Genomic DNA, 13,411 nt, shown 5'->3' with positions numbered 1-13,411 from the left:
GCAAGACCCTTGGTGTGACTTGGGTGAGATTTTCTGCAAGACTTCCCTTTAGAAGAGAAGAGAGGGGTGGCTGGTTGGTTCAGTGGTTAGAGTGCAGTGCTCATAAGACCAAGGTCACCAGTTCGATTCCCACATGGGCCAGTGAGCCGTGCTCTCCACAACTAGATTGAAAACAAAAACAACCAAAAAACAAAACTCTATGACTTGACTTGAGCTGAGCTGCACCCCCCACAACTAGAAAGACAATGAGTTGACATGGAGCTGTTGGGTCCTGGAAAAAACACTGTTCCCCAATATTCTCCAATAAATTAAAAAAATAACCTTTTTGTGGACTCTTAAGTTGCAGAGCCTAATAGAATTTTTCTGAATTTCTATCTTGTTGCTTAGAGTCTTCTGAGCCATTATTCATTTCAGCATCTCTTAACTAGCCAACAAAATGGACTTCATAAACTCCAACCTCATTTAAATATCTAAATTACTTCAGTTGAAAATGTTTTATCTCCAAGTACACTTATATTCAAGTGTATGCTTTAAGATAACTGGTTAATATTTGATGATAAGCTTTGGGAAAATACTTTGAGTGTATACATTTGTAATCTATTTTACATTTTTCTTCATCCATTTAGATTACTGCATAAAGGCATTTTTATGACTCAGTTCCTTAAATGGGAATAGCAAAAAGTCTATTAAAACATCAGTGCTGGTTACTATGGAAACAGTAGATTCAAGTGGAAAATAATATGTAAATCTTATAGGAAAACAACTCTGTTTAGCTTCTGATTTGATAGCAACGAAGGAAGGAGATGAACTACATTATATACTCTTAAAAAGCATTTATAAAGCTTGGTGATGTAGGATGGTCCTGTTGGCCAAAGTGGCAAAGCTACTGGGGGAAGGTGTCTGAAGGGATTCAGAACAGGCCTCCCCAAGATGTGCCACTTTGCTCTGTGGATTATTTTGAGCCGAAGCTGAAGGCATTCGAGACCCTTTAGGTTCAGGAGAAACTCTGCCCCTTCTTAACTATGTAGAAGAATCTACGTTGGAGTCCTTGCCCATGCGTAATGAGTTATTACCAGAGATAGCATTTTATAACCTGTCTGTAGGGCAGGACAAACTTCTAATTCCTGAACTTGTGTTCTTTTTATCCTGCCAATGACCGTCCTCCGCTCTGAAGCCCCAGGGCATCATTCCTTGCCTCAGGATGCCATGTATACCTCACTTACCTTTCTGTCTCTGAACCTCAGGCACATTATAAATGAACATATAATTAAATTAGTTATTTTCTCTTGTTAATCTCTCATGGTGATTTAATTATTAGACCACAAGAAAGAACCTAGAAGGGTAGAGTAAAATGTCTTCCTTCCCCACATATGTGATATCTGATGTTGTTAGTATCCTCTTCAGGAGTCTTTTAAGTTTTTAGTTTTGCATTGCACTGTGGTTTATACGAGATAAGTTTAGCTTTATGAGTTCTTTTTTTTCTTCCTTTTGTTTTTTCTCTTTTTAACCTTTATAAGTTCTTAATAACATTTTATAGTAGCAAATAGTTAAGACTTTTTTTTGTGCTACATGATTAGCTAATAACTCTTCTTCTTCAAAAAAATATTTTATTGAAGTCCAAGTTGGTATGTTTGCTAATATTCTCATTCCAGGCTGCATCTGTCGGCATGGGGAGGGAAGCCCAGCACTGCTATAAAACTCGCCCAGGTGACTGATGACGCCAGACCAGTAATTTTCAACCCTCACTATATATCATGTCAACATATTAAAACATTTTTTTACATTTACAGTTTTAAAGTAGTGATGTGTATGTACACTGCCTGTTTTCAGAATCCTCAGCAGCTAGAAGGCATTGGTTTGTTGTATCCGAGTATTAGCAGTCTCCTAGGAAGAGTGGAGGGTTACAATTTAGCTTGAAAACTTTTTCTGTGAAAACTAACATCCTAGAAACTACATGAAATAAAAAAATATTTACATGTGAAACACCTGTAAAATATTGTGATCCTTGGTACTCGATTATTTTCTGAGGACCAGCAGTGTTGATATTTTGGAGTTAGAAATGTGCAGTTTCAGGCACTGTCTTGAATTTACTGAATCAGAATACGCATTGTAACAAGATCCTCAGATCATTCATACGCATGTTAAAAAAAGTTTGAGAAGCACTGCTGTGGAGAAAATGACACTAAATAAGAAGGCCTGGCCAGTTCAACAGTGGTCTGTCTAGTCATGTGTTTTCCTTATCTTTAAAATGAGTGAGTTTTGCTGCATAATGTCCAAAACCCCTGTAAATGGTATATTAGATTTAATTTTAAGTACAATAAGTCCTCATTTAATGTTGATAGGTTCTTGGAACTGCAGTGAAATGACGCAGTGAAACCACGTTCACCATAGGCTAATTGATATAAACAAGAGTTAAGTTCCTACAGCATATTTCTGGTCACAAAAACATCACATTTCTAAAGAAAGACCCCAAACACTTCTAATATTAAACATTGAAATAGATGTGAGCTATATATACATTTAAAAAAGTAACAAAAACAAGATTATTATTTTCCAACCTGCTCATTCCGGTTCCGGGTCGAGGGTACCTGGAACCTATCCTGGCAACTCAGGGCACAAGGCGTGAACCAACCCTGGACAGAATGCCTTTCCATCGCAGGGCACACTCACAAACAACCAAACTCAAGTCAGACTGGGACAGTGTAGGCGCGCCAGTTCACCTAACATTCACATCTTTGGGACGTATGAGGAGACCCGAATACCCAGAGAAAGCCCATGCAGACATGGGAGAACAGGCAAACTCCACATAGTGGCCCCGATCTGGAATGGATATATATTTTTCCTCATCAACATTATAATGAAACGCTGTTAAATGAAACAATATTGATCAAGGCCCTACTGTACCAGAACTTGAATGCCCTCATGTCTTGACACATGTATGTCGTCTAGGGAGCGTATGCATCTTTAATTAATGCTTAATCTTAAAACACTTGGGGAATAAAAAAAAAAATCCCTCCCCAATATAATAGGCTGTCTCGAGTACTTTAAGAAAAAAGTATTAGTAACTTTATAATACCTTTTTATTTTTTAAGCAAAATACTTTGACATGGTGAAGTACATACTGGATTCATAGGAAATCATTCACAAAGGAGTAAATTCGTTACTAATGGAGACACTCAAAATTATGTTCTGCAGGTCCTGAATTCAGGTTAAGTGAAAATATTTTAAATTGAATTTGAATAGTGTCAGAATTGATGGACAGCCCCAGTTTTTCATCACATTGGAATGTAACCTTCATGGACAATTATCCTTCAAGGGGACAATAGTGATTAGAATATATTTTTCTTTCTGGAAAATGATTAATAATTTGGTTGTATTGCTTTATCCTCTCATTTAACAAACGAAAGTGTCAAGAGGAGTAGGTTGGATTTGATTTTTTCAAAATCCGCCTTACTGAAATAATTTACATAAAATCCACTGATTTTTGAGTACAGTTTGATGAATTTTGACAAAGGCATAATTTTGTAACCACCACCACCACCACAAAAACATTTCCATCATCTCACAAAGATCCCTTGTACGCGTTTATAGTTGTCTTAGTTTGGGCTGCTACAACACATTACCACAGACTGGATTGCTTAAACAGACATTGATTTCTCAGTTATGGAGACTGGGAAGTCCAAGACCAAGGTGCCAGCAGATTTGGTGTCTGGTGAGAGCCCTCTTCCTGTTTTGCAGATGACTCTTCTTGCTGTGTCCCCATGTGGTGGAGAGAGAATCTCTCTCACGTCTCTTACTATGGTCATATAGTAACTATATTTACGTGAGGTTCCACCTTCATGGCCTAATCATCCCCCAGAGGCACCTCCAATACCATCACCTTGGAGATTAGGGCTTCAACATGCAAATTTGGGGGACACGTACATAATACTAGTCAGTTCTCTTTATCTTCAGCTCCTGGCAATCACTGATCTGCTTTCTGTTACTGTAGATTTGCTTTTTTTTAGGATCGAATCACAGTACAATATTTTCCGTGAGGCTTCTTTCACTTAGTATAATGCTTTTTAGACTGTGTATTTCAGTAATTTATTACTTTTCATTGCCATGTAATAATCCATTATGTGGATTTAACACAGTGTATTCATTTTCCAATAAATGAACATTTAGGTTTCCACTTTATGGCCATTATGAATAAAGCTGCTGTGAACATTTGTGTTCAGGTCTTTTGTTGTCATATATTTAATTTCTCTTTTGTACCTAGGAGTGTGATTGCTGATTGTATGATAAGTGTATGTTTAACTTGTATATAGGATATTGCCCAAAAGTTTTTCAAAGTGGTTATGTAATTTTATACTTTTACCAAAAATACTGTATGTTCCTGTTGTTCCCCACAAACTCTTTCGTCAGTCTTACAAATTTTAGCTATTCTGGTGAGTATGTAGTGGTATCTCCTTGTGGTACTATGGTAATTTACATTTCCCTAACATCTGATGGTGTTAAGTATATTATCATGTGCTTATTGATCATTCCTGTATCTTCTTTGAAGTATCTGTTAAAATCTTTTGCCCATTTTAAAATGGAATTGTTCTTATTGAGTTGCAGGAGTTCTTTATATATTCTGAATACTGTGTTTTGATTAATGATTTTTATGTCTGTCATGAGGGATGTTGGTCAGTAGTTTTGTTTTCTTGTAATCTTTGTCTGGTTTTGATATTAGGATAATAATACTGGCTTCACAAAATGAATTGGGAAATGTTCCCTTTTTTTTTTTCTGTAAGAGTCTGTAGAATTGGTATAATTTCTCCCCCCCCTTTTTTCTGCCTCCCCTCCCCCCACACTGGTTCAAGCCATTGTTTCTCAGTCTAGTTGTGTATTATGAGCCTTGCGCTCCCCCGACTGAGGCAGTTGGTCACCAGTCCTTGGTCAGCTGCCCACAGCAGCTCACAGCAGCTCTCACACTGGCCTGCCGGCCACTCACCCTGGCCACCGGCCGCTCCTGGCAGCATACAGCAGCCAGCGGCAACACTCGGCAGCCCACGCTGACCTCTGGTTGCTCATGGCAGCCCAGCTCGAGAGAGAGCCGTTGTTCACAATCTTAGCTGTAGAGGGCGCAGCTCACTGGCCCATGTGGGAATCGAACCGGTGACCTTGGTGCCAGGAGCACAGCGATCCAACCACCTGAGCCACCAGGCCGTCCCAGAATTGGTATAATTTCTTCCTTAAATATTTGGTGGAATTCACCAGTGACTCCATCTGGGCCCAAAGTTTTCTTTGTAAGGTGTTTAATGGATTTGATTTTTAAACCTGAAAAAGGTATAAAACGGAAACCTTTTCAGTTTTCTTTTAGTTGGCCAACTGATTACATAATGAGTTTCTTAGGGTAGCCTCTTTATTAGCCTCATTACTAAAAAGCTTCCTGTTATGGAAAATTTCAAATATGTGCTGAAGTAAAGAGAACAACATAAGGAACCAGGTAGACACATCTCCCAGAGTCAATGATTGTCAATATAATGGCCATTTTCTTTTATCTATTCTCCCATAGCCAGCCTCCTACTTGATTATTTTGAAGCAGATAGCGGATTTTATAAATGTTTCATGTCTTTAAAATATTAAAGATTTTAAAAAACATAGCATGGTACCATTATCACACTAGAAAAATAAGTTCTTGATATCAAATATTCAGAGTTCATATTTCCCTGATTGTTTCAAAATTTGTATAGTTGATTTGCTTAAACAGGGAATACACAGTGCATTTGGTTGATGTGCCTCTTAGCATGTTTCCCTAAAAGTAAGACCGGGTCTTACATTAAGTTGTGCGCCAAAAGACGCATTAGGGCTTATGTTCCAGGGCTGTCATCCTGAAAAATCATGCTAGGGCTTGTTTTCCAGTTAGGTTTTATTTTAGGGGAAACACGGTACATCTCTTTTCTATAGGTTGTCTTTTTTTCCTCTTTGCTTTTGCAATGTATTTGTTCAGGTTTGTTTGTCCAGTGGAATTTCCCGTGTTCTGGAGTTTTCTGACTCCATCTCTGTGGTGGTGGAGAACGTGTCTCCTATGTTTGCTTCCCTGATGTTGGATCTAGAGGCTTGATCAGGTTAACGTTTTAAAAATGTCTTCCCCAGAAATACATCATTAGTGGTGTCCTGTGCTTCCTGATACATCACCTCAGGAGCCACAAAACGTCTGATTGTTTCTTTGTAATGTTAAGATTGATTGGGGCTTAGGGGTTTGATCTATCCTGTATATCCGTCCCATCAGCTTTTCACCCAGTAGTCTTACTAATCATTGTACAGTGCTGCCTTTTTGAAGTCCTGATTTTTAGGAAGTGAAGACCACCTGGATTCTATTTATGCAGGACCTTAGATGCTACTTAACTGATTCCTGGGTAAACAGTCGTAAGTCAGATCGTTAGTTCTTATAAGTGTGTTATTTCTAATTGGGATTTTGTTTTAGGAAATCATTCTATATCATACTTGATCTTGAAAATAAATAAAAATTGGACAAATATTTTACAGACACTTTTAAGAACATAAACTAGATGTCCCATATAAACATATTGTTATTTATTAATGGTTATATACTTTTAAGGATTTTTCTTTCTTTTATTATCAGTTTCAGATGTACAAAACAACATAATGATTAGACATTTATACCCCTCACAAAGTGATAACCCCAACAAGTCTACTACGCATCTGACACTGTACATAGAGGAATATTTTTTCATGGACTAGGTTGGCTGAATTAATTGAGCCTTCTTAGAGCTTCTAAGGCTCTTCTAAGAGCAAAATAAAGTGGCAAGTCAGGATATTCCCTTTCCCTGGTAGAATTTGCTTTAGCAAGCACCAGAGGTCTACCGTATTTCCCTGAAAACAAGACCTAACCGGAAAATAAGCCATAACATTATTTTTATGGATGCTCATAATATAAGCCCTACCACTAAAATAAGCCCCAGTTAAGATTATCAGCCAGATGGACGCATTTAGTACGTCTGTTGCAACACACGATGGACGTATTGAATTATAAAGTAATATATAATTAAATATAAGTGCATATTATTGATATTAATACTTCAAATAAATGATAATATAAGTTATAATTAAGTACTTGTAAATACCCAAGCGGACGCCTTTGGATGAGAAGTTAACGCCTATGTAAACAGATGAATTTGAGACTTACTGCTGAATGACCAATCGGAATACAGATACAGCACACGAATAATGTGCGCACTTGATAATGAATGGATGTGGTTGTGTCTAATATGAATCTTCATAATTCAATACTTCGTGTGTTGTAACGGATGTACTTAATGCACTCGTGTGAAATAAAGAAATGTTTTCTGTATTTTGGTGCCTGCAATTTTTCGTTGCTTTTGTGTGGACCATCATTCTTATGTGTCATCATTTTTGTTGCCACTCCTGTCTTGTAAGTCTTCAGTTAACACTTGATTTAATGGTAGATTTAAAGGGAATACTATTTTGACCCCCAGACAAGATGAGTGCAAAAAGAGCTATTCCGTTGACTACAAGAAAGGAATGCTGGAGGACTCCCGGGGCAAGAATCTTACGGCTTTCTGCAAAAAGAAGAAGTTGGATTTCTGAATGGTCCGAAAATGGCCAGCAGAGTAAGATAACCTCAGTCAACAGGTGGAGGGAAATGCTAAGAAGCGCAAATGTGGATCAGGTCGGCAACAATTATTTCCTGAGCCAGAAGACATCATCTGTGAATGGATTGCTGACAGGAGAGCAAAGTCTTTGGTCGTGTGCAGGGCTGATATTCAAGCATTTGCCCTTGCAATGGTACCACAGTTAGAAATATCCCCAGAAGAAGTCAAAGCATCACGACTCTGGTGAGATGGCTTCCTTCAGTGATATGAACTGTCTCTAAGATCGACAGCACTGTTCAAGCTGGAAGATACTGAAGTTATTAAACGTGCACTTGCATTCAAGTCCTTTGTTGATGGCATCGACTTTTCTAAATACCAACTCTCCAACGTGATTGCTACGGATGAAACTGCAGTGTTTATGGACCAACGATCTCAAACGACAGTTGATCGGAGGGGTACCTCGTCAATCTGCATTCTCTCCACTGGTTACGAAAGTGCACGTATTACCTGCATTTTGGCAATTCTGGATGGAAAGAAAGCCCCATCTCTAATCATCACTAAGGGCAAGAAAGATAAGGTTGAACGTGTTTCAGGCATTTACATTCTTGAAACTGAAAAAGCCTGGTGCACACAGCAGTTATAAGGAAGTGGGTTGATTTAATGCTGCCACTTGTTTTGCGAGGTGGCCAAAGAAGTCTGCTAGTCTGGGATTCAGCCAGCACTCACCGCGCTAAAGACATGAAGAACTTCCTTGCAGAGAGTAGAAGATCAAATAATGATTCCTGCATGAATGACTGCCTAGTTCCAGATTCTTGATAGTGCAATAAACAAGCAATTCAAGGACCATTTGTGCATGGAAATCAATGACTGCATTGAAAATACAATGGAGAGAAATCAGCGTGGAAACTTTGTGAAGCCTAGCCTGCAAGAGGTCGTGACTTGGGTGAAGAATTCATGGGATAAAATCACTGACAGCTGTGTTGCCAATGCACTACGAGCAGGCTCCATGGACAAGAAGTGCTCATTTAAGGAGAGCTCTATTGCTGGACATGAGAGATTGGGGCCAATGGTTCTACAGGAAATGGAGTCGCAAGACATTCAAGCTGGAATTCGGGGTTTGGAGACTTATGACGATGTTCCAGAAGAAGATGACATGACTGTATTTGAATAAATGTAGATTTTTGTACATGAATAAATGAGTAAATGTAGATTGTTGTACATGAAAAAATAAGATATCCCGTGAAAATAAGCCCTAATACGTCTTATGGAGCAAAAAAATATGAGACCCAGTCTTATTTTGGGGGAAATATGGTATATTATTTTAAAGACCTTATAATTATATCCTAAGTTATTGTCTGGTTCATATTTTCCTTGTTGATGGTCTAAAACTGAATAACAAATGCTAGAGAAGAGTTTTTCTTCAGTGACTCCTTTTCCACTTTTAAAGTGCTTTGTTGCTGAACTAGTTTGAAATTGTAACAATTAGGTCAAGTTTGCTCTGAAATTATGCATTGCTCTTTCTTTATTGGTTTTACTAATGCATTCACTTTCTGAAAAATTTTGTGTTATTGACAGTGATCTCAAATAGTAATTTCTTCTCAACTTTCAGGTAACATTACTGGAAACTTCAGTGCATTTGTAGTGGCATTTAATACTTCTCACTGAATTTCAGTGCCAGTAAATTCTCTTCCTAATCCTCAAGTGATCTTTAGAGCTAAAGAGTGTGACTAAAGAACTGAATTTTAAAATTTAGTTTACTTATATTTAGAAAAGCTAAAGTAGTTTTTTCAGTGTGGATGCAAATATGAATGGAAAATGAATTTTGAGATTTGATTCAGTTTTTGGAAAACTTTATGTTTGAAACAATTTGTATATGTGAGTCTACGTTTTCAATTGTAAATTTTATGAAATCTAAGTGATCAGTGTTTTTTGATAAATATTTAGTGTCTGAATTGAAATGTTCTATAAGTATAAAATACAGTGGCTTTTAAAGACACTACGAAGAATGTAAATATAAATGTCTTAATTTTAAAATATTATGAGTTGAAGTGACAATATGTTGGATATATTGGGTTAATAAAATAATAAAATTATTTTGTTATTTATCTGGATTCACCTAGTGATACATTAAATTGGAATTTAATTGTTGCTCCTTTCCTGGAAACTTTACTTTTTTGTCCATTCAAATAGCATACCTAGCTATATCTGTATACCTTTGAAGGAGGCAGTAATACTATCCAATTTAATTAAATACTGATTGCTTTTATGTTCAAAGATTCTCTTGTGAAATTGCTTGCTCTTTAGATTGTATTTTTCACTGTTTGCAGCACATTGTGAATTAGTGTTGATTTTGCTGTGTACAGTCAAATGTGCCTTGTGATGTGGAGGTAAAGGCTTTGCAAATCAAATAAGCTAGACTTTTTTATCTGTGAAGAGATTAAAAATTTGTTAATGTAGGTATGTAATCTTTGCTCTGAGAATAGTGGTAATCTGGATAAGGTATTGTCGTATTTTTGACTAATGTACCACCTACTGTTCAGTGGACCTGTGTCTCCCGGGAGAGGAGGGACTCCCATTGCATTGAACACAGTGGGTACTGTATGTTTCTTAGATTGGAAACTGACACTTAGTAGACAGGCTCAAGGGGAGAGTCTCTTTAAAATGTTGATAAATACTAAAAATGTGGGAGACGAGAAGTCCCCCAGGAATAACGTTGCTACATGGGATCAAGAAAGGAAAAAAGCCAGACAAGCTACATAGCCTCTGAAACTATTAGATTTTTTTCTTTTTTTAAAGAATAGAAACTTCAGCTTTAAAAATTTGTCTTGGCTGTTACATGTTCTATAGTTATTTCTTCATCAAACAGTAAAGTTCTGCAAATGTTATCTGGTGTGCTGGGTGAACAAAGGAAGCATTTATGTAGCCGTTTTGGGAGCTATGTAATTTTGAAATGGTGGCTGTTGTGTTTGGTTAAAAAGAGCCCCAGATGCACATGAAACTAAGTTGTAACTCTGCGCCTCACAGACCATTCTTGTGTCTTCCACTGAAACATTAGTCATTTATCCTGTGCTTTGCTTTAAAATGGGAAGCTGTACTATTGGGTTACTCTTAATAATTAGGGACTCGTTAGCTTTATCAGAAGTGTCATTTTTGGAGACTTCTTAGGACCTTAACTTAGCCCTTTAAGTTTCAGAATGAAGAATAATGTTGACATTTTATATGTGTTCTAATCTTTGTAACTTGGAGTAATTTCTAAGTGATGCCTACAAGGGAAATTGGAATATGAATTGTTAGGTGAAATTGATCCTCCTCCCCCACCTCCAACTAGTTTTTGTGTGCATATAGCAGCAAAAGTTGTTGTAGAATAATGTAGTTCTCAGGAACAGCTACTGTTCACATTTAGCTCTTAAAGACTTAACTGAAATAGAGGCCATACTTAGTGTTGCTGCTTATCTGTATATAGAGTGGGAAATCCTACCAGTGTTCTTGATCCTGTTATAGAGGGAATGAGAAATCTAACCTGTACTTGAACATCACTTGTAACAATTTTCAAGTGATCATAAGGCGGGTGGAGAGGTGGTGTGGGAAGCTATTTGAAATTTTGCTTTAGTTGTGAGCCTTTAGGATAAGTTTGTAATGCAGGAATTAAAATACGTTTCTTTTTTTAATTCTAGATGAGAATTACGAAGATGATGACCTCGTAAACTCTGATGAGGTTATGAAGAAACCATGTCCAGTACAGATTGTTCTTGCTCATGAAGATGACCATAACTTTGAGCTTGATGAAGAAGCTTTGGAACAGATATTGCTACAGGAGCACATTCGTGACCTTAACATTGTAGTGGTATCCGTGGCAGGAGCTTTTCGTAAAGGGAAATCGTTTCTGCTGGACTTCATGCTTAGATATATGTATAACAAGGTGAATAGTGTCTTTTAAATTGAACCCAGTTAGAAACACCAAACTACCAACCAACTAATCTTGTTTAAAAGAATAGACAAAAACCAGTAAGAGCTCTATCTTTAATTTTATAAAAATATAGTTCTTGATAGTTCTCAGTTAAGACAGTAATGTATTTGTTTGAGCTCTTGATTCTTCTTCATTTCCATAATTCCTTTTTGCATATAGTACTTGTCGGTGCCTGTGATTGAGCATCTGTGTTCCAGGCATTGTAGCTCTCATCCAAGATGTCTGAGTGTTCTCTAAAGTCTCTGAAGTACGGTTCGTCTCTCCTTTTCTGTTATTTCCTCACACCTTCCCCTTTACAATAGGTGAAGTAAACTGATAGAGACTTTCGTAAAATTACACCTGTGCTCCTCGATTAAGTCACCTTCCGTGACTCTTACTTTCGGAGATAAAGTCCAGTCCTTATAGTGGCTTCCTCGGCCTTCCATGTTCTCTTTGCCTCATTTCTTGTCTTTGTTTGTCAGTTATACTATAGTTTTTGTAATTCCTCAAGTGTGTCATGTTATTTCTCAAATGTTGCTGTACCTTGGCTTATCTTTACACAGGAGGTCTTCCCTGATGTCTAAGACTATGTTATATCTTCCCTGCTCTCATGGTACCGCTCGTGTTTCATTGATACTACTTTTTTTTTTTTTTTGATGCCCCTTTAGTTGCTTATTTTTTCTGACTAGTTTAACCTCTGTGAGGAGTAGGCCTTATCTTGATTACCATCTCTCCTGCACCTATCACAATAGTTGGCCTGTAGTAAACACTTATTTTCTATTTTGGCCAATGAATGTTTCTCTCGCTACACATTTTCACTTTTTAATGGTAGCAGACAATTGTTAGGCCCCTCCCCTTCTCTGACTGACTATTTTTCCCTGAAAAAAGAAGCACTTTTTTTTTTTTTCACTTGAATCTGAATGTTTTTCTCACAGTTCGAAAGTTGTGCTGCAGGAATGGGAGTTTGATAGGGACCAAGAAGGAGCTGGAAATTTGGAATGGAGCACTTAGTGGGAAGGGCTTTCCAGGGGGCGTTTGACTTTCAGAAGCCACGTGAAGATGCTAGAAATAACACTTTGACAGAATTATGTGATTGTCTAAACATCTGTCAGAGTGTTCACCTCTGTGAGTTCTATGTAAACCTGTAACTGCGTATGCATCTGTCTTGAGTTAAGTAGTAAGGCAAACATTCCCAGTTGGTTTTCTAGGAATCTTTTCAAAAAAATTATTTTCACAGGGATCTTTTCAGGCATGTTTAATTATGCTTGTATATCAAGAATGCAGTTCATATTAAGGAACACTATTGTACATATATAGGAACTTGAGAAAGATAATAGTATTTTAAAGTTTTTCCATTTAGGCTTGATTTTTTTCACCCAGAGTTTTACATCTGAAGTAGAGAAATGTATAAATAGTGGCAAATTCTTTTAAAAGAATATTGTACCTTTAAAGATGATAAAGAATTCCTGCATTTTGAGGTTCTAACTCCTTAAGTTAGTTTGTGTATATTGTATCTATCTGTTCTGAGCTGTTCACTGCAAATGTATTTGATTCCAAGTAGGTTACAGACAGTAGAATGTTAGAAGAGGAAGAAAGCTTAGATCACGTCTAGTAGTGACAGATAAGTTCCACCTCAGGTGCCATTTCTGATTCCATCTGCGATCAATTAGTAGTGGCTGTTCAGAGGGGGAGTGGCAGCCCACACATGTGTCACGTATTTGCAGTTTCTGAGCTAACAGAGTTCCCTCGCTCCTGGGGGAGACACTGAAGCCACAGAATGGTTATGAGGGCCTGCGTGAGGTTACACACCTAGTTAGAGGCCTATACGTGTAAGTTGAAATACCTTCATTACTTTTCATTC

General features: G+C 37.4%; 1 protein-coding gene across 4 annotated transcripts in view; it reads left to right on the top strand.

Moving 5' to 3' along the window:
- Positions 1-13,411, top strand: part of ATL2 (atlastin GTPase 2) — an 85,153-nt gene that overhangs the window by 44,944 nt on the left and 26,798 nt on the right. For all 4 annotated transcript variants that reach the window (XM_019742232.2, XM_074331904.1, XM_019742240.2 and 1 more), the window contains exon 2: positions 11,279-11,523. In XM_019742232.2, coding sequence (XP_019597791.1) covers positions 11,279-11,523 — 245 coding nt within the window. The remainder of the gene's footprint in view (positions 1-11,278; positions 11,524-13,411) is intronic.

The sequence above is a fragment of the Rhinolophus sinicus genome, linkage group LG05 (assembly GCF_036562045.2).
Source record: "Rhinolophus sinicus isolate RSC01 linkage group LG05, ASM3656204v1, whole genome shotgun sequence".
Classification (NCBI taxonomy): domain Eukaryota; kingdom Metazoa; phylum Chordata; class Mammalia; order Chiroptera; family Rhinolophidae; genus Rhinolophus; species Rhinolophus sinicus.
Note: the sequence above shows the minus strand (reverse complement) of the source record. Positions and strands in the feature narration are given on the sequence as shown.